This window comes from Anarhichas minor, unplaced genomic scaffold, assembly GCF_050575085.1.
Source record: "Anarhichas minor isolate MPS153535 unplaced genomic scaffold, ASM5057508v1 ptg000016l, whole genome shotgun sequence".
Classification (NCBI taxonomy): domain Eukaryota; kingdom Metazoa; phylum Chordata; class Actinopteri; order Perciformes; family Anarhichadidae; genus Anarhichas; species Anarhichas minor.
This window is the reverse complement of record NW_027466462.1, coordinates 4,257,755-4,279,966: the sequence shown is the minus strand read 5'-3', so window position 1 is coordinate 4,279,966 and position 22,212 is coordinate 4,257,755. Positions and strand designations below refer to the sequence as shown.

The 22,212-nt window shown below is 41.7% G+C and overlaps 1 protein-coding gene across 2 annotated transcripts; it reads left to right on the top strand.

Annotated features, from left to right (window-relative positions):
- Positions 1-1,586: 1,586 nt before the first annotated feature.
- adisspb (adipose secreted signaling protein b) lies at positions 1,587-21,825 on the top strand. Of its 2 annotated transcripts, none has more exons than XM_076092583.1 (6): positions 1,587-1,903; positions 4,563-4,666; positions 10,969-11,111; positions 16,443-16,581; positions 18,005-18,130; positions 19,792-21,825. In XM_076092583.1, exons 2-6 carry the CDS (start codon positions 4,648-4,650, stop codon positions 19,890-19,892), a joined length of 528 nt encoding a protein of 175 aa, XP_075948698.1. In that variant the 5' UTR covers positions 1,587-1,903; positions 4,563-4,647; the 3' UTR covers positions 19,893-21,825. The 2 variants fall into 2 exon arrangements, with proteins under 2 accessions (XP_075948698.1, XP_075948696.1); XM_076092581.1 differs by having other exon boundaries at positions 1,587-1,908.
- Positions 21,826-22,212: the final 387 nt, after the last annotated feature.

Here is a 22,212-nt window from a genome sequence, read left to right as displayed (position 1 = left end):
TAAAGGAATTCCAATAAAATGTTTTTGTTTGTTAAAAAAGTATCTTGAGTTAAACTGTTACAATGTGTTTTGTAAAAGAAAGAGTTAACCAGTAAGGTGCACATGACTGCAGCATCAAAATCATGTCCGCCATTGACCACGTGACGACCTGAGCTGGCGTTAGACTCTCAGATTACCTCCATTAATCGCTAACTTTACTCCATATTTCTTTACACAGCAATCTTGAAACACACGAAGTTCACAAATCCACATCGTAAGAGATCATACTCTGAGTAACAACGATGGTTAACGCCATTAGCACCAAGTTCATTATAATTCATGGTAATGTTTTAAGCTAACGCTGCGCATGCGTTAGCATGTTTTTACTCGACACGGGTCAGCCAGTAATTACCTCTACATTAACATGAGAAACGTAATTTTACCCAACAAATACATATGCTTTAATTGGCGGGTGCAGTTAATTCGTTACCAGTCGTTGAAAAGGGATGTTGTTCAAGTTCTTACCGTGAGTACGCTCGACGTTAGCGAACTAACAGCTCGCTGAAATCCCAAACTCCGACTTCATGGGCGTTGGTCCTCCAGTTGCGCATCAAAGTTGCGCATCAAAACATTTGAAACTTAAAAATGGCCTTACGAGCCGAAAAGCGGACCCGATAAATGCGTTCAATGTTCGTCACCAAGTCAAACAACGTTTTAAAAAGTCTAACTCAACTGCGACGCACACCTTGACGATGCTCTAAAGTTGAAGCTGCGTAGAAGTTTTTTGTTTTTTCCATCCGGGATCTTTAGAGCGAGGATGAGAGAGAGAGGTGGGGGGGGGCTGCCGCAAATGTCGTAAACGTTCGCCAATTATAAAGATTTACGTTACACTAATATGTTCTTTATCCATACTTAACAAGGCTATCTAGTGTCTTGTTTTTGCAATTGTTTTATTTTTCGTAATACAGGTGTGTTACCTGTATTACGTCACGCATCATCTGTGAATTACTAGTTTATAGTGTAGGCCTACATGTAGCGACACAATACTATCCGTAGTATGAATTCAGTCACTGATTGCACAATACCATATGAATGTGACATCGACATCACAGTAAAATGTACAACATTTAATGAACACACACATATACACACAAGAAGTACTCAGATCCTTTTGGCTTTTAATTAATGCAGCAATACATCAATCCAAAAAATAATCAGTTTCAAGTAAAGGTCCTCAAATTCAAATGTATTGTAAACAATATAAATACTGCAAATTAATACATATTGAATGGGTAAACATGGAGTGGGTGGTTATGTACAGTATTCATATTCAGATGTCTATTTACATTTTAGGAAACAACTGGTTTAAATTTGTATTTTAGAAAGAGCACATCATCTTAATTTCACTCGTCATATGCAGATCCCTATGCCTGGGGTCCAGACCTTTCTGAGGTGTAACGAGCTGACAATTGTGTCTGATATCATGCAACAAAGCACCAGTAGATGGCGCCATTCAACTACAATAGATCACTGCTGGTTACAGATGGAGAGATAGGCTGCATTACAACAGCTTTGATCTTCGCTTCTCAGCAAAGCAGAGTAGACAGTAGAGAGGATCGGTGCAGTTGTCTCGGCTGTCTGTTATATATATATTTTAAATCAGTGAAAAACCGGGTTGTAAGCTGTAAGTAAGCAGCACGCGAGGAGCCACGACCAATCCACGTGATCAAATGCGGAAATTGACAATCGAGAAAGTGCAGCGGAGAAAAGACGCACGAGGAAAGAGAGGTCTTGTTGTTGTGAGCTGCTGGTGGATCTAGCTGGACTTCCCTCGGACCCAGCAACACGTCTACAGCCAGACTTACGAAGATCTCGGTTATCTGTACAGTTAGATGTGCGCGTGCCGCCTCTACAGTGAATTAAAGTAAGGTAAGCTTGAAAACAAACCAAAAAGAAATCTGACAGTTTGTGTTAACGCGACAACTTTTCAGGGGAATTGTCATCACCGAGCATGGACAGGACTCACCTGTTGGGACAGCTAACGTGTATATGTTTATGTTCCTGCGGCAGCAGTTAATGAAATATCAGTCAGTGTCTGGCTGCTGCAGCCTACCAGCTGCACAGTGCGTTTATATGTGTGCCAAACACTGTTCCTGCTATGTAGACTGATTAGAATCAGAATCAGAATTAGAGTTAGAATTAGAATCAGAATCAGCTTTATTGGCCATCTATGCATACGCATACAAGGTATTTGACTCCGGTTTTCTCGTTGCTCTCATAGAATATACAAATAAACATGAAAAAAATAAAAAAATGAATAAAAACAAGGACATTAGAGACAACAAAGTAGAACAGAGGTAAGCATAAACATTTAACTACTATGTACAATATAAATATATATCCAAAAGTAGATATATGCACTATATATGCTGCTGTAATCCTGTAAATTTCCCAGCTGCGGGACTAATAAAGGATTATCTTATTTTATTTTAAAGAACAATAACAATGGATTTGAGATTAGGTAACGTTACTGTTAATTTGACCAAAGTAACTCATAACGTAACGCTATATTTATGTTTCAGTCACAGTCCTGTTGTGTTATGATGTGTTAATCTAAACTGCGTTAGTGATTTAAAGGTACATTTTTTTCAATTAAATTAATTTCAACTTTATTTTTTAATAATACATGCACAATTAAGAGTGAACAAAGTAGAATGCCTTGTAATTAGGTTAAATTGATGCAAATGAAAGATGTTAGTTGGCTACAATGAGGCACCATTGCTACTGAACTTTATAGTGAATGTTATGTTTGCTGTCACTCCAGCATGTGCCCGTTTCCCACGGAGAAGATCAAATCACTTTCCCAAATAACAAAATGCAATGCAGGAGATTGGGTACCTGTTGCTGCTCTCTGTGGCATCTGCAATTTTAGTTTGTCAACTGTGGCGCAGAGCTGAGGGAGAGCTGTCAGAGGCAAAGCCTGGTTGTGCTTGAGGATTTAGATAAGGTGGTCATGCATGTAAATTAAGTTCAGTGCTCACACCCTTTGAAGATTAGTGTAGAAGGAACCAGTCTTGCAAATGAACAACTCGGCAGCACTGCAGGGGGAGCTTGGAGAAAATGATCAATTTAAAGGATAATTCCGGCTTATTACAACGTTGGTTATGTTTTTGTAAGTGTGGCCATCATATTTATGGATTATGATACCTTTGTACTCACCAAAGTACTGCAGAGCTCTGGGAACACCTTGACATTGTAACAGCAACGTCAGAAGAGCTGATTCCTTCCAATCAGACATACTGGTGTCACCCTGCTGTTCCCAAAGGTGCATTAATGTCTCACCAGTGGTTTTCTAATCATAGCGACCCATTTAGGCACCCAAAACAGGCACTGCTATATTTCCTATTGTTAAAAGTGGATCATTCGACTTATTCTTAGTGGATGTGACATCTTTCTGTTCCGTGATGTGACACCCTTCACGCCCATGGAAAGCAAAACCTCTGGATCCTGGCTAGCTGCATCTCCATCCCCAGCCTCACTGCGTTAAAAGTAGGAAGTGCAAACCGCAGCTGATTCATCCTGGTCTCCCAGATTTCTAAGAAGAAGGTCGGACTTGGCACAGTTGGTATTTAAAAAAAAGAAGACCATTTCGAAGGCTGTTGTCAGATAAGCAGCATCATATTTTGTATGTGTCCAGATTGAATTACGATTGCCTTGACCAAGACTACAAAAAATATAAAATGTGTGTCACATGACTGCATACATGAGCCTGTCACGCTATCGGTGCTGGGATCAGGTATAGCTTGGCATTAAGTGTGAGATAAAAAAAAATCTTCAGTTGCTGGCTGCTCTGGTTCTGATTCGAAAAACAACACTCAAAAGCCCCCACAGTACAGATACTGTATATAAACAGTCACCCAGCAGCAGCCAGCACAGGTGTGTGGGGACGCCAGGATAAAATACTGTTATTAGTGTTCATGTAAAGCTTTCACTTGTTATATGATACTATGTAAAGTCACAGCTTTGGAGAATATTGTCAGACGGAACACGGGTTGGTTGCTGTTGTGTAACATCCATCATGCCTGAAAAGCTGCTCTCTTGACTATTATTGTGGCTGTAGATTACTTTTCTTTCCTGCTTTTATTACGATATTTATACAAAGCACCTCCCAGAGATGCGATGAACATTTTCCATCTGTGCGAAGCCGACAGCAGCAGCAGCAGCAGCAGCAGCCCCGAGGTAATCCTCTCAAACTGTTCTGTTGTTTTCCTTTAATTGAGGTCTCTGCTTGGAGTCTGTGGTACTCCTGGACTGACTAGTGCAGCACAGCTGTGCTCTCAGCTGAAATACAGGCTAACCTGGGGTCATGCATCTAGAAAGAGAAACACCCCGGGAAGCTTAATGTGGCCGAGCCGTTATGTCGCCGTTTCATTTTGCTCTCCTGCTCAACCTTTACCGTCCTCCTTATCTTCCAGTGCTCTTTTGTAGATCTAATCATCGGCCGTTTCTTTCTGTCTCCAGCTTTCTTCCTATTGCTAAATGCTTCTCGCTCATTGTCTCCTCCGTCCTAACTGGTTTTGCAGGGTTGTTCTGAGGTCAGACTGCTGAGATGACAACGCTGTGACGGTGCGTGTCCAAGTGTGTCGGTACCGGACCAATTCCTGTGACATGGCCGCTGCAAAGAAGAGTGAGTTGTTATTATTGCCTTCTTTGCCTGCTGTAATTGCTGTTATGTACACCGACGTTTCACGTTTTAAGGCACTTCTCCCGAGTCTTTCAGTAGCACAAAGTGTTTTTCTACAACTTTGGGAAGCGGTGGAAAGCATTTTAAATGGTAGATACCGCTTTGAGGCAAACGGGACAACCGTTAGTTGATATGTGAAATGTAGGCTAACCCACTGTCTCACGATCAAGTTTCATGTTTCTGTTGTTTAATTCAATTGTGTGGCAACAAGCTGCTAAATGAATTGCATGAATTCATCTTTGGGGAAGTGAGGGAGGTCTTAACATGCCCAGTTAATTAACAGAAAGAAACCCAGTCTACTGTCTCTTCTCCATTTCATTGTTCCATCTCTGCTCTTTGATTTGAAAGTGGATCAGAATCAAAACACCTTATCCTCATTTGTATTTCTTTTTCTGATAGCAATGATTCGCAAAATACAAAAATGTAGGTGCATATAGAACAGGAAACCACATTGAAGTGTACTGTATGCAACTTCCTGTTTACATACGCTCTCTTACTATCACGATGCTTGTAGCTGTATCCTATAATCTGCTGTCGGCAAATTACACTTCCGGTAATCTTTCCTCTGCATTGAAAAAAACAGGAAGACAGAATTAATATATTGCGATTGAGATACCCGCATTGACCTCTTCACCTGTAAGGCGTCCTGGGGGCATTGTATGAAGGATAATCAATTGGATTTAAATTCACAATCAGTTTGTTCTCGCGGCTGGGTTTCTGGGGAAACGTGTGTGTTGATATACTGGCGAGTCTGTGTCAGCAGCTTGGCGACAGATTTTTTTTGGAGAAGGCCAGCAATTTCATTTCCTCAAAAGCAGGAGAGTCAGTTACAAACACTGAAAGAGAAGAAGACCGGGTAAAGAGCTGCAGATGACTCATCGCGTTTTAATTACCACCGTGAATATGCTTCATCTCCTCTCCAGTGGAGTATGGGTATTTGTTGTCTTCAAGCACCACTCTGCAGGCCTTTGTTCTCTTCCAGAAGGTCACTGAATGAATGGCGATGCAAAGTGAGCCTCTCTATTGACTTCCTGTAGGTACTTTTCATGTGTCTGGGGTGGACTGAAATGTCACAGGAGGAGTGTTTGTTGTTGAAGGGGAGAGGTAGGAAAGTGTTGCCACCTTTGGGAAGATAAATGTGTTTTTACATGTAAGAGCTCTGGAGCTTTTATTGTGTAGTCTTGGTCTTGTGTCTTTAGGACACTTTAACAATAGGCAAGGGTCTCGGAAGAACCTTTTTTTTTAAATTCAGACTTTATTGACACTAATGTAGTTATTTAGTAAAGCTAATTTTCTTAGCTTTTTAAAATCCGGCTATACTGTACGGGTGTCGTCACCAACATATATTTGTGTTAATACTGACAAGAAATCCCAGGCTCTGTGGAAGCAGTGGCAAAGAGAAGAGATGCAAAAGAAGAAATGCAGACAAAGATGGATTTGTTCGATCTAACTGTGAGGCTGGCAAGCAGCGTACTTAAAAGATAATTTAATTTGTCTTCTCGAGTCCCAGGTGTGTTTATTTATTAATGTTTTCAGCAGATGGAGACGCTTGAGATTCACAGCGGGAGGAAAGATGACTCAAGGTTATCAAAACAGGAAGGAAGCTTGGCTGGCCATGGTGCTTTTTGGGAAGAACACGACAGAGCTGATCAATTGCAGGCGGTGGTGTTTTAGGGAGGAGCGAACGAGTTCAGCCTGCAAACAATGCATTGATTGAAACTAAATGTGGTGCGGATTTTTGCCACTTTTCCTGTACAAACATGCAGATTGTGGGTTTTATTTGTAGTGTACTGACATCTTGGTAATAGAGAAAGAGTTCGGGGAAGAGGGCTGATAGGCTCGCAGAGCAGAGGCAGATACACTGACAGACAGATTAGTGGAAGGAAGTAGATGGAGATTAATCTGAAATAAGCCAGTTCAGTGGGGTCTCATGCACGTACACGTGTGCATGTTTATTTGTGTGTGCACATGCATCTGTCTGATTATGGGTCTGCTGCTACTACTGAGAGGGTAAGTGTGTGTGTGTGTGTGTGTGTGTCTGAGATTATCCGACCCTTCTATAAAGCAACAGATCTACGTATTGTGATAATGAGCCTGACACAGAGGCTTGGCCCAGAGCTCTACTGCTGCTTTGAGGCTGTTTTTATACGTGCAAGTACATTAAATATTTGCTACGGTAAAAAGAGCTGAAGGAGTAAACGTTAAAGTGATGCAGTAAAACGTGCCCGTGACAGATATGTTTTTCCTCTGCAAACAACGTTGCCGCCAGCTGCCTCACAAATTGATAACCATATGGTGACAATAGAGACGGCCCAGACTGAGGCAGGTGATACTGCACACATTACACAGCGGTGTAAACTCTGTGCAGTTCAATGACTTGTTGGCGTTTTAGGGGAATCTATCCCGATAAGGCCGACTAATGTATGATTTGAGGCATGTATGCTTGGTCTGTAAATACGCTTCACATGTTAGCAGAGCTAAAGTGTGAGTATTACATTAATGCCACTGATGGTTTTGGCTCAGTAGTTTATATTTCTTGAACGGATTCTCACTTTGGAGAGGAAGTTCAGTTAGACTCATTATTACAAATGAAAGGGTATAATGAACCCTTTCTCAACTCTAACTGCTCCTGGCATACAGTATGAAAGCCCGCCATTATTAAGCGTAATATGTGAAAGTAATTACAGTAATGGAGCCCTTTTGTATGCACTTCTAGGGTTCATACTAAAAGCCTCTTATTGCAGGAGCGGTGACCTTAAATAACAGGTCCCGTCTTGATGCGCGTGAGTCTTGGTCTCTTGATTCAGTCATCAGTAATATATACTTGCATATGCATAGGGAATAATTAAATTCTGCGTGTCTCATACATACTTAACTTTGAGCTGTTGGAAAGATTAAAACCCCAAAGATATAAAATGTACAATGATATAAACGTCAGTCTTTAAACTGTCCCCAGTTGATAAAATGTTGCAATGTTCTTAGTTGTTAAATGTTAGATACTTAACCCCAAAGTCGTAAATAAATATCACTTTAGTAAAATGGTGGAAATCTTAAATTGGAAAAGACCCATTAATAATCTTTAACTTGAATATATGAATAGAAGGCATATTGTCATAGAGAAAACTCATTTTCAGATATTAACTTTCCCTGAATCTTGTCAACCTTTATCTGTATTGGGGAGACTCTCGTGATATTACACTTGTATATCTTGAATCAGAACTACCACCACGGGATATTGTTAATATTGCAAGGTGTTGTGCAGACTGCCCTATCTTTTGTTGATACAGCTTTACATATTAAACAACACACACACACACACACACGCACACACACACACCATTCTGCACATATGGAACATTATGTAACTCCTGAACTCATTATTGTGACCCAGATTGCTGATAGCAAGGATTTCTAATCTCCAATATGAGTCTTTATAAAAGTGTAATGGCAGTGGAGCAGTAATGGCCCGTGCTTCACGTAATGCAAAGACATTATTCAGCACATGAATTCAATTTAAAGTCATTGGTGCAATTATACACAGTGGACTACTTAAGTGGCTCTTCAGTATTAACAAAAATACATTTGAAACTTTCAAGCATTGAGGTATGATCAACTATAATATGTATAATATGAACAACATCTCGTCATACAGGGGATCTTCTGAGCGGCAGGATTGTTCCAGCGATGTGTAATTAAATGAAAGCTTTGTGTGCTGTGTTTTTTTTTTGAATAAGAAATTCATTATGTTGCTTTCGGTTTAATCTTCAGGATTAATGTTGCATTATTATCAGGCTCTGTTATCTTAACAATTCAAACAGATGGCACAGATTTCACCTTGACTTGTTTTGGCTTTGCAGAGAAAGTCAAATTATCCTCTTTTGACAAAAATCGTGTGTTTGACTTAAAGGAGTATTTGTGGTTCAGAGAAGAGAGGGAGAAGCTTTTTATTGGAAAAGAAGAATAAAATCTACCCAAATGCCGTCATCTCTCTGTTTTTAAATGAGAAAAACGACAATAGAAAAACCCTCTGCTGTGCACCAGCCTTGTTATGAAGGCAGTGTTAAATAAAACAAAAGAATCCCTCGTTTGTTCGTTTTAACACCCTGTGAGTAGTACATTTTTATTTTTAGGTAGAAGCTGCTCAAGTCTATGCTCTGTTGATAGAGTTGGCAATCAGCAATACTGGCGACAAAACAAAGCTCAGGCCGGGTGGCCATATTGCTGATTGGAGCACCTTTTGAAGTTCTTGAATAAATCAAGAATAATTGGAAGGATGGATAAAAGAAACCCAGAGAGAGAGAGAGAGTGTTTGTGATTGAGGCTCCATCCACATTGATGTTTTTGTTTGAAAGCGGGGTTTTAAAACGAAAACAATCTCCGTCCACACTGGCGATCCGGCACCGTTTTAGAAATGATTTCCGTCCGTACCACCACGGCTGACGATGAGTATCACATGACTATCCACGTGCACTGGGCATGTGGGTGCCGGTTTAAACAGGAAGTAGATTTATTGCTTAGTTACAGAAAACACCGGTTCCGGTGTCGTCTGTTCTCACACTTGTAGCTCTGCCATCGCACTGGAGAGCATTTATGATTTTGTTCGTTTACAGTTTCTTGGTGAACTTCACAATAGTTGTGCAGAACAAAATAAGCATTGATGAGAAAAGAAAAGTCCTGCACAACAGCTGCTAGTGTAGACAGCAACATCGGCGACGCCTGTAATCCGTTATCTACGTGGAATTAACAGAACATTAACGTAGTGACTGCTAAGACCCAATCGAGTAGCGAACGCGGGTGTCTACGTCATGGTATTCAAAGGTTCTGCCGTCCGCAATACAATGCAACCCCCGGGGGTTTCAAACAAACACGGCATCGGAAGCGTTTTCAAACGCCTCCATTTTTTGGGGTTTTTAAAACTTCAGAGTAGTGTGGACGCGAGGTGTAAATGTAGCAAAAGATATGCATTTTAGAAGAGAAACGTAGTAGTGTGGATGTAGCCTTAGACATGTGATTCTAGCTCTATAACTCCATAACACCACTCAACAAGAAAACAAGTTAATCTTTGCTTTTATAGTTCTTACGACAGAGGCGCTGTTGAATTTAGTTTTTGTTATTATGGGTTTATGGCTTTTATAACTCCTGGTTTTATAACGCCTTTGTTTTTATATCTTTCATCTCTCAGAGCATGTGTAATATTTTGTGGTGTACCACTGCACTGTGTTGTTTTAAGCTGTGTGCTGCACTATATCCAAAGCAAAAGTTCCCTTTGTGGACAATAAAGTGTATCCTGTTTTATTCATTCAGTAATCTGAGAGTCAAATTTGCACACGTACACACAGACGCTGCCACAGCCATTTTTTAAGAGTTTCTTTGGGAACTGGATGGTATTCAAGTTTAAGTGATGGATGAGTCCCATAAAAAGGACAACAACCATGCAAATGTTATGTTAATGCAGCAAATGATATGCATCGCTTCTTCTGAACATGTTTTAGTCTCGTCTGGGAAATGTATGCTTTATAATCAGACCCAGGACCCTTTGAGCAGAAATTCAGACAAAGTGTTTGTTGTCAAAGAGAATGATTGTTTCTGGGAGGAGGAGGAGGAGGTTTATTTGGAGAAACACGCTTTTCCATTCTCTCACACAGGGAGAGAATTCCTGGGCAGGAGAACAATAAATATCAGTGTGTGTGTGTGTCGGTGTCATCGGAGAGCACTGGAACCTAAAGGGAAATCATGTGTTTAGCTTGTAAGCCTAAACGTCTTCAGCTCCTTTATTTAAACACTGGGATCCTGTGGAGACTGGCATAGAGGACTCTGTGGTGTGATTTCATTGAAAAGGGAAGATTGATGGCACATTGTATTTGCTAGCAAGTCCACCATAGTGAATGATTGATGTAAAAGGCATCTTTATTTTTAAAGATGCCTTTTTTCTTCTATTATTTGGCCTTTTGAACTCTCTTTTCCCTTTCCCTGACCTTCAGTCCTGCAACACTAAACGATGGACTGTATGTGTGTGTATAGATAAGTGCTTGTGTGTGTTTTTCAGGCCATCGCAGCTACCTGAGCTTTTCGACTACCATAGCAGGTTTGAGCGATTGCCTCTGCAAAGTGCTCTACACTCTATAATGTCACTGGAAGGAGTCGACTTGGGCGGTGTAACGCGTCCTTTCTCCTTTTTTAAAAGGATCCCGTGTGAGTGTGTTTGTTCACGTCCGACCTTCGCCGGTTTCTTCCCTCTCATTCAGGTTGCGCGAAGGCAGGAGGAGGCGTGCGCTTCTCGGAGGAACCCCCCGCCGCCGGACCCCCATCACACGTTCACTTCGACGAGAAGCTGCACGACTCCATAGTCATGGTGACTCCCGAGGATGACGGCAACTTCATGGTGAAGGTGTGTTTGAACTCGACAGTTGACGGCTACAGTGGGCGAGTGAGATCTCTTCAAATGTTTTCATTTGATTTAGTTTCTTAATTGAGTTTCAATGTTTCTCAGATTCCAGGTTTACATGTTTGTGAACATTCAGATAAGAGGTTATAATATATAATCTATATAATCTAATTATTGTGACATGTGTGCTGTGCTTCTATAAATGCAGCAAATGTTGCAATCTCATGATGATCTGGCTTGAATCAATTTAGTTTCTAGGAATCTTCACTAAAATACTGGACATGTTTATCGGTACTAGATAATTATCCTCTCAGTTATCAGCTGGCAGCATCACACGCTCGCTTGGATCTAAAAGTGTTCTGGAGTAGTCGTCTGCCCGCCCAGCCTCCAGACATTATTCAGTCCCCATCTGCTTCATGGACACCATGTACGACTGATCACTTAATCCAAGTCCAAGTCAATGTTCCTGCCAGGGTGATGATATCTTTGTGGATCAGATTCACAATAACAAGATGCCATTATAACACCTGACAGACTGTATATAACATGGAGGCAAACAGAAGCAGGTAAGATGAAGACTGTGAGTCTTATAGAAGGTTGTGTATCAATGTAAATAAAAAGTAAGCTACAGTAGTAAAGATGTAAACGGATTTCTTACCATCGCTCATTCAAAGTCATTATTAAGTTTTCCTTTAAAAAGAAAAACATCATAAAGCCCAATGGCCCTGAAAGTGTTGTACTTGTCACGATTAGGGGCTCGACTTCCCCCGGTGGCATGTCTCTCCAGCGGTGAGTATAATATTAGAATGTAACCGTTTGATCTAGTGTGCCCTCAGTTTCTGCGAGCATCGATGGGCTTTATCTGTGAAACATCCAGGAGAAGATTAAAGCCTTTTTCTCATCACCGTTAATCTTCTCTTGTCGGCTATAAAGGCACAGAGCAATGATATCGGACTCCTCATCCGTTCTCTGCTGTCGGCTCTTAAACCCTGGGGGAGCTCCACTCAGGAGCCAGGCAACGACAACAGAAGGTGCCCGAGGGCTCCGAAGAACTGCAGGAGCCAGTAGAAAACTTCACTTCAGATCAGTCACTGTTCACTTGTTTCAGTGCAGACTTCATTAACATTAAAGCTGCTGATGATCGGGACGCTAACGAAGGGTTACAAAGATGAAACATGTTCCTTCTAACTGCTCATTTAAAACATACAGTAGCTCATTTATTTCTTGGAGGTTGTCCTAGTAGCAGTTCCTTGTGGCTTTTTCTCTATCAATTAGTATTGCTGTGACGACACATTCACCATTGCACCATTATCAGTAGTGAACATATAGGGAGAAACACGAGGGATACTTTGCAGCAAAGATCCTCGGCCGGATTGAAACACGGGACACGAAACTGGGAATCACCAAAGTCATTGTTGAGATATTTCAGACTTCAGAACCTCCATTAGGTTGACATTTGTGTTTTTGAGTGAAATGTCTTATTGACTATTGAATGAATTACCAGGACATTTAGCACAGACGCTCATTCAGGTTGAATTGTAATAACTGATGTGCTGCGCTGATGTTAGCAATTAGCTCGAGTCATTGCCGAGGCTCACGGAGCTGCTGGCGTGGCTGCAATGATTGTAGATGTTTGATGAGGACACTAAAGTGTCAAATATTAAGATGAATAGTAGCTCCAACAATTCAAAAGCACAGATTTAAAGGGTTGAGAAAAGAGGGCCGACCACATGATTTATGGATTTCAATTTATGGGTTTGTTTTACTTTGAGTGGCTGGCACACAAAACCAAGTGCATCTCAAGTAGCTCACATTTTCTGCAGTCAGATAGTGTCCTATAATTAACTTGAGTGTTCTTTGTTCTCCTTTTTTTTTAATCTCTTTTCACTTTTGTTGATAAATTCAACCCCTCAGACATTACTTTCCACCATTTTATATTTCTTTCTTTCTTCTTAAACTTGGATTGTTTATCTGCCTTAACAGACACCAACAACATTCAGAAAGTGTTCAGGTTCTTCTTCTTCTACTATTTCTCAGTTGTACAAGAATCCCAAAAGGAAAGTTCTGTTCACGCTCACTGTAGCGAATCCTTCCCAAGCTTTGAAACTAATTCACTGCCAAATCACTTTGCCTAAAAGCGCCGCGTGTGCACGTGTGGATGGGCTACAAACTTGGCTGTGACCTTCGCAGCGCAGCCCGCTTGTGTGAGTGTGTTTCTCAAAGCTCTTTAAGTGTGCCGGAGAGTGGGCACGGAGTACTCGTCAGCCCGGCGTCATGGCTCATGGTGGAGCTGATGGGGGTGGAGGTGTTGCTATGGAAATGTCCGGGGGAGTTGTACAGACCAAAGAGGTGGAGTGTGTGGGTTTGAGTGTGCGCATGCATACAACAGCTGTATGAGCACAAGTTTTGACGTAGGTGATTGGAATTTCACAAAGTCTGCATGTCGATGCAGGCCGGTGTCTCGTGGAAACAACACGGTCCGTGTCGATGTTGAGACGGCGAAGCGGGAGATGGAAATGAGCAGCTGTCAGTGCGGCAGAGATCAGCTGGAGAAGTGTTGCTGCACAGACCAATTCAAATGATGTGTGTTATGTGTGTTTAGGGGGTTTAGCAGATTTCCTAGGACGACAAAAGCAATTGCATGTTTTTTGCTTTTTGTTTCTCAGGGAGATGTCGTTGTTTATTAACCTTTTTTTTCCCTGTAGGTTTACATGCACATTACCTTCAATCATATTACTGAGTAACCAGATTACAGTGAGGGTTACTGACTACTAAGGACGTGTGTGCTGCCTTCAGGAAACACTGCCGAGGAGGGACATTGATCCTGGTGCTTAGCGCAGCTTTAAACAAAGAATAATCACTATTTTGATGTTGAAAATAAGGTGAAGCTCGTGGTGACGAACCCACAGAGAACTGTCACGTGACTCAGCGGTGACTCCAAATTGAATGATCATTCTGCTTCATATCCTCTGGATGTGTCCAAAGACAACTGCTTGCTAACAGGTTCCCGACAACAAGTTAATCAAGTCAGTGTTTGTGTATAGTTTGTTCCACTGGAAAGATGCCGCGTGTGCATAATGAGAGCACTGACAGAAACCAGGCTGAAACGTTTACATACCACAGTAACTCTGCAAGTTGTTCAGTAACTCCGGTGTGTTTAAATATCTTACAGCTGGTGCCCCATTCACTGTCAGTGGAGGATTGTCAGGTTTTTCCTCCCATTTTACATGTAAGGATCTACAGTTTCTAGCCAATAAAGACTGTTGCATGTTCACTGACTGCCTCGTCTTGGTGAACTGGACATATAAGTTCATAAAATGTGTGGTATTTCCCCTCAAGTTGAGTAAAGAATTGCCCCATTGTTCTGGATGAAAGATGAGTGGTTTGTGTCTCTGGTTAAGTCCCACTCCCAGTGTTGCACACAGCACATCTTTGGAAATGACATGTTGCTGCCCTCGTAAACTAGACCTGCTTACTAACTAAAATGTTTCGTATTCGTTCTCACATCTTTTGAAGCAGCTTTCCCTATTTGGGCCGAAATCTGCAGCATGAAATTCCATATTGAATGAATTATTCAGAGGCAGATCTCAGTGTCTGGACATGCGTGGGACCACGCTCACACAATGATTGTTGTTTTTCTCGGCAGTGTTTCCCTCTCTCGCGCCTCACGTCACGCTGTTTGCAGCCTCTGCTCTGCTGCTTTAACCAGAGGTCGTGTGGGGCTGAAGCTGCAGTTTGCTGCTCTAGCTGGAGGGGTGTTAGGCTTATCTGTCCTTGCATGCACTTCCCTGCGGTCTCCATCTCTCACTCGCTGTGTCTTTATTTTTTTATCCTGACTCCTCTGTGAGGCTTTCTTCACTCCTCTCTGTGAAGATCCCCTCATGAATCTTTCTCTTTGCCAAATGTTCGGCAGCTACCTCTACATCACGTCCCTCTCGCTCTCTCTCTCTCTCTCTCTCTCTCTCTCTCTCTCTCTCTCTCTCTCTACCTGTCTGTTGCTCTTCCTCTCACTTCCTTCTCGCCTCCTTTTACATTTTGCATATGGATGGTAGGAATTGACAAGGTGTGAATTGTGCTCTATGCAGCAGCAACAGGAGACACCACGGAGTGTTATATAATCATTTGGAACCTGATTTTAATTTCTTTCTTCTTGATTTATGTTATTTCTATTTGTATATTGTATAGGCGCTGGGACTTACAGTATGTAAAATGTCAGAAAATAGCAAAAGATGCCCGTCACTAGTTCTCAGATCCAAAGGCAAGTCTTTGAATTGCTTGTTTTGTCCGATCAGCAGTCTGAAAACCCAAGGATATTCAAAGTTCACTGATATAAATCAGAAAAAACAGGATTTGAGCAACTGAAACAAGATGATGTTTGGTGTTTTTTGCTTATTAAATGACTGAAACATTTAATGAATTGTTTAATTTTCTGTTGATCAACTAATCAGTTAAAGAACAAACCATTTTGTGGCTACAAATCCCTTCAAATTGAATAGTTTAGGGTGCTTTCTGTACTTTGGAAAATAACCTTCAACGAACGATTATTATTTTTATTGTCGATTAATCCGTCTGTTTTTTCGATGACGCTTTAAATTACTTGTTTAGTTGGATCAACCCTTAAGATGTGCAGTTCGTAAAACAGAGAAGAAAGAAAGCAGAAGATTCTCAGATTGGAGAAGCTGAAATCATAGTATGATGAGGATCTGGCAGTTCTTTCTTGAACAATGACTTAAACGATCAATCTATTGTCAAAATAGCAAGACAGATGCCTCTGGAAACCCAATCTGACCCCTCAACTGGCCCTACTTTGGCTCCGTAAATCATAAAATCCATGCACAACTTCCATGCTGGCAGCTTTCTGGAGAGTCTCTGCTTCAGCCTCCAAACTGCTGTAGAAGGTGTAACCGTGAATACGATTAAGATCTTGAATTACTGACACACCTATTCGCGTGGGATTAGTATTAGTGGAAGTATTTAGAGTTGATTTGAAACCCAGGTGGTCGGGCTACTTTGGCGGAGGTGAGGGGGGTTAAGATCACCAAAGCAATAGCTAATGATTTAGAGGACTCCTTCGAGGAAATCTCAACACAACAGTGTATTGCTTGTGAGAATGACGTATCCATGTTCCTCATAGAAACTAATCCTGTATGTATTGAGCTGTAATAGACTTACACGATGCACTGTGTGGTCAACCAACAGCCTGTTGCCCTCACTATAAATCCCTCTCCTTATGTTATAGGCGGGTTAGTCAAAAGTTTGTGGCAGAGAGAAAGACTAAATCTTAATTTAACTCTTTCCCTTTGAACAAATATCTCTCTCTCTCCCTCGCTGCAGGTTGGCTTCCTGAAGACTCAGCACCGCTATGAAATAGTCTTCACCTTGCCCGAGGTCCCAGCTCTGGGGAAGGACGTGTGTCCGGCACCAGTACCCAGCCCACACCTCCGGATCACCGACATCACGCCGGCACCAGAGGGTGAGGGTGAACATACAGCAGAGTGTGCATCTTATTAAAATGGGAAGAACACTGCCGAAAATGTCAGGAAGAAACAAGGATCTCCTCTTAATCTTTTCTCAGTATTCCCCAATTAGCACTGGTTACACAAAATATCATGATTAACAGTTTTATCACAATATTTATCAAGCTACCCTGAAGAACCACCATTCCTTTGGTAGAGTTTGTTATAGTTGAAGTGGTTTCGGTTATTGCAGACCAGACTTTGAGCGAACACTGACGTGTATATTGCAGCTTTGTTGGAGGTAAACCGACAGGGAGCCAAGTTCGCTGGCCTCTCTGACCCAGTTTGTGGCTTTACGTATGAAAACTGCTAATGAAGGCCGGTGCTTCGCTGACTTTCATCAACTCGGAGCTTCTGCCATCTGAACTTTTGCAGTCTGGGGTGCAAATTAAGAAATAGTCGAGGGTTTAAAGGTCAGAAATTGACAGATAAATCGTATTGCAGATACTTGCAGATAGGTTTTTGTCAGATCTTTGTTCTAATTTGCCGTCAAACTTCTCCTCTGAGAATGTTGTCTGCAGTCTGCAAACAGAGCTCACAAAGTGCCTGATCACAATAATGGTCCCTGAAGTGACATACTATGCAACATTCATTTAGAGTGGAGGACGATACAAAGACAAGTTTAGTGTGTGTCTGATCATGTTTGCGGGCGGACCTGATTGTGAAATACTTTGCAAGTATTGTTACAGGCTGGGTGGAGGACCAGATGGCTGAGGATTACAGGAACGGACAGTTGAGACAGCGTCAGCTCAGCAATCCGTCTCTGAGGAATCACGAAAACAAAACTCGCTTTCAAAAACACTTTTCTGCATTTGTCTTGAATTCCTGTCCCTCGTCGTGCTGTCAGAGGGGGGTAGACTCGAACAACAGATATGAAACAGAAAACTAGAGTGTGTGTGTGAGTCTTAACTGGACCCCCCCCCCCCCCCTCCTTCACCACTAAACCTGCTAATTTGGACCAAAGGTGATCTTCTAATGTTTCTGGGAGTCGTGCCACTAAACGCCTGTAACTGAAGCAGGTTACTGACCTTTACTTCCAGCTCTCTATCACACCCTTTATATCACACTCTGTGTCTGGAGCTGTGTATGTGTGCCAGCTGATGTTAACAGCAGCAGGTGTGAGTGTGTGTATGTGTGTGTGTGTGTGTGTGTGTGTGTGTGTGTGTGTTTAATATATTCGTGACTGTTGACTCATCAGTCGGCTGTGTTAATTCATTTTCCCATCACTGTGTTCTCTTGACCACATGATTGTCAGTCTGGTTCATATTCAAAACATCGCCTCACGCAGAGAGACAAATACAGAGTGTGTTATGTGTGTGTGATGAAATCCATTCGATCCCTCTTCTTCTTCTTCTTCTTCTCTCTCTTTGTGTTTCCCAGGAGGTCTGAAGGTGACATGTGAGTACATGGCCCAGCAGGAGGGAGTTCTGTGTGAGGAGGTGCTGCTGCTGAGCGAGACCAACGAGGACGTCTGTGTGAAAGTGAAAGTTCAAGCCAGAGTCATGGGTGAGGCTACTTCACTTTATTATAAGTGATAACAATCTTTGCAATGCACCGTAGCTCGGAGATGAGCTTTTGATGTGTGTTTCCATCCACCTGTTTTTATGCACAATTTCAATTTGCACATGAAAACCTGAGTGGAAACACCACAACATTAAAATAGTAGCTTTTGCTGTTAAAAGTCAACGTTGTACTTCCCATTGTGTCTTTGTAGTAAACCTGCAACTAACAATTATTGTCACAATCAGTTAATCTGACAAATATTGTGAAAAATCACAGTTGAGTAATGTGACCTGAGCAGAGAATGAAGTCGCTCTCCCTGTGTGTGTGTTGTTCGTGCATGCGAGCGTGCATGTGAGCGTGCACGTTTGCCGCTCTGCACTGCTCTCATATGACGGTTGCACCGTTAGCTGTGAGTGTCTCCGTGGACATGTTGAGGCAATGGAAATGCTCTCATTGTCTGATCTTGTAAATGAGAAAATGAAAGTTGAACTTAAACCTTTTTTTTATTTACTTGTGTGCTGCTGCCTCCTGCTGGTGACTCTGTACTCTGGGTCTGAGTCACTTTGACTGCACTTGTCACTAAATCCCAAATTAATCCCGAACAGCCCATAAAAATAGAAAGCTAAATTTAGTTTACATACGTAGAATAAAACACATTTTGTTTTAAATCTGTACAACAAAAATTGTGCAGAAGATCTTTTCAGTGCTAGAAGGGGAATATCAAATCCTTGGTGTTTTATAAAGTGTCAAAGCTGCATCCGCTTAAATCGGTGTCAGTGAGACGGAAATAGACGCTGGCTATCCCGTCAGCAGATGGAGAATTAGGTAAAGAGGGCGTACGCGTGTTTCCATTAGTGCCGGAGTAAATATAGTGGAGCTATTGTGTGTGTGTGTGGATGCAGATGTGTGCTAGAGGATATATGGTGGGTTGTGTTGGTGGCGAGTGTTTATTTTGACTCACAAAGCGTGGCCTGAACATCTGTCCAGATGTCTGTGTGTAATTGAGGCCTGGATGGCGACCAGAGGATTAAGCTCTGCCTCTGCTGTTACTCTGAGCTGCACCACTGAGGCTGAATGTGTCTCGTATAACATTTCAGTGCTGCGGGTACGTCAGCGATCACGTCACTTGCTGGATGTTAGGCTAACTGTTGTGGTATCCAAGGAGCAGTGAAGAAATCAGAAATTATGAATTGATACTGATAATTGCCTTTTGTTGCAACCATGATGGTTATAAGTACTTTTTTTAAATGAGTAATTAATAAAATGTATAGTGTGCAAGACCCTGAGGTGAAGGATTAAGCTTTGTGAGTTCAACTGTCCCACTTTGAGGGTTCAAAGGTGGATACTTCCAGTTCGGAGGGGGTCGAGGGGAAAAGGATCAGCTGTTTCTCCTAAGCTGTGCACACAATGCCTTGATTATATTCCTGCAGTTTGTGACGTGTCTTTGTGACCTTTCATTTGAAATGAAGTGGCCGTTCAACCAATCCAACCACAACCGATTCAAATGGAATGTGTTGCCGTAACCGTCGCCTTGTCTCCACAAATGCTTTTTATATTAAGAAAACTCACAGTTGTCCTTTAAGAAACACGTGAACATGTGTTACACATTTGTACTGTCTTGTAAACGGACTTCATTTGTCTCTCCGTCTCTGCCGCCTCTCTAGATCGTCACCAAGGCACCCCCATGCTGCTGGAGGGAGTCCGCTGCATCGGGGTGGAGTTGGAGTACGACTCTGAACAGAGCGACTGGCAGGGATTCGACTGAAGCCGGAGCTCAGTGCACAGATACACCAACGCACGCACACTTGCCATCATAGAAGCGTACACACACCAAAATTAACACCAAATAGGAAAGAAAAGAGAACACACAAATGATTTAGTGCCACGTGATGTACACACAGTGTTCAGTGTTGGACCTCAGAGGAAATGATGGATGTTTGTGTCCTGAGAACATTTACATACAAAAACATTCCTCCGCTGCAACTTTCACATCATCGACAGCATCTGAGCAGTTTGTCCATTTCCTCCCCGGTCTTCTTTTTGTCACTATGATGTTGGTAATCTGTGTTCTCCTCACTGAACCTCCAGAGGGCAGCAGCACTCTTTGAATCCCTTTTCTCTGCCTCTTGTGCAAACTGAATCCCACATGAATTTATAGGCGAGGGAGTAAACAAGGGCTCTGTTATTCAGTAAGTAGCTTAAAAATGACCGACGGGAAGGAATATATATCTGCACATAAAGGGAAAAGAGTTTATTAACTGCTTAGCAATGTTGTGCCTGTAATGTCTCTGTTTTACCAGAAGGGGGCACTGCAGACCACTGTCGGTAAAACTCCTCCAGACTGAAGGCTGCTGCAGTGTGGTCACATTTCTCCAGTTAAGGGGAAAACCCAACGTCAGGCACACTTACACTGTATCACTGGATCTCCCCGCATGATTATGAAACATTTGTGTAAAATGTTGCATCCAGAAAGAAGCACTTTGTCTTTTATGTTGAGGATCTGACACTAAAATCTGATGTTTAGTGTCTAAATCTCTGCTCCCAAACTTCTTTGTTGTTGAGCTGCAAAATATGTCACGACATGTTGTGTTTTGCCTCTTTCCATAGAATTAAAGAAATGTACGACCAAACAAGCCGCTGTTAAGGATGTTAAACTGTTATAACTAGTCGATTAATTCGTGTCAAGCTACAAAGAAATGAATCTGCTGCGTTTCTGATAATCAATTAGTGATTTATTCTTCAAGCCAAAATGAGAAATTTTCTCTGGTTCCAGCTTTGCAAATGTCAAATCTTAATTCAAATTTGATATTTTATTTTTAATCCGACAAAACAAGACATTTTAATGCATCACCTTGAACATTTGTCTGTATTCTCTGTTGGACAGACCAAACTATTAATCAGCTAATCAAGAAAACAATCATTAAATTGTGCATTTAAGTATTTTGGTGGCTTTTCCTTTAATAAAACCAGCTGCAGCTGGTTCAGCAGGACCTAGGTGTTTCTTTTGTTTGAATTCATGAAGCCTTTCAGAAACACACATGCGACGCTAAGTGCCTTTCATTTCACCGTCCTACTTCTCATTTATCTCAGAAACCCGGTGGTGTTTTACCATCTCCTGCACACCGTACCCACCAGACTAACACATGGACCGGCTGCTTGTTTGTCGTCTCTCCAGGGTTAAACCGTCCACCGGCATGCCTTTAACAGGTGTATCTGACTCTCCGTCCCATCGCTCTCGTCACGGTACGAGTGCAGATCAGAGTTGAAAGGCACGATCACTTGTAAAGGAATTAAAACTGCCTGACAGCTCTGATTCATTTACATTTGTGCCATGGTCTGGCTGCAAAATCATGACATTTCCTCTGTGTAGATCAACATTTTGTTTTATTTTGTTTTATTTCTTATGCCCCATTGAATACATCGGCCTTAAAGCAAAGTTATTCTGTGTGTAATTTCCCCACATAGTCAACCACAAGCTGTCGGTGTCGTACAGATTGGATTTATTTATTGGATTTATTTGATGTTTGCTTGCGAGTAATATGTCAAAGTGTGCTTTGTTTTATCTTAGTGTAAAAGTGAAACGCTCAATAGTTAACTGTTTGAAGAATGTAGCAGTTTGTTTGTTGATATCTGTCTTCTGTGTGTGTGATTTGTATTTTTTAAATGTCCAAAATGAATAAAGTTGTGTGTATGTTTGAGCTTTGTTACCTCTCGCGTCTTCTGTCAGTTCACAGCAGCAACACTTGGTGGCGGACTACGCCGCTACACAAAATATATTTTCATGCGAGATTAAAATAATAATAAAATATCAACATTTTCAGATTGATGTGAAAGTCTTCATAGAATTTGGGTTTATTTCAAGATGAACTGGTCTACATGCAGCAGAACACAGCAGGAAGTCTGTTCTGTTTAAAGAGCAGAAACTAACTGATCCTTTTAACTTTTTGGAGACACTCCGTGCTGCACCGTGACTGTGTCAACTTTCAAACGAGACCCAAATCCGTCCCGCAGCTGCGAGAAAACACCTGTTTTTGACATCCAGCATAGTTTTAGGACTCTGCTGCTCTTGTGTTGCCATTTTACTG

Coding starts and splice junctions, on each gene's coding strand:
- adisspb (XM_076092583.1), top strand. Junction 11,112..16,442: donor ACGGCAACTTCATGGTGAAG/GTGTGTTTGAAC, acceptor CCCTCGCTGCAG/GTTGGCTTCCTGAAGACTCA. Junction 18,131..19,791: donor AGTTCAAGCCAGAGTCATGG/GTGAGGCTACTT, acceptor CCGCCTCTCTAG/ATCGTCACCAAGGCACCCCC.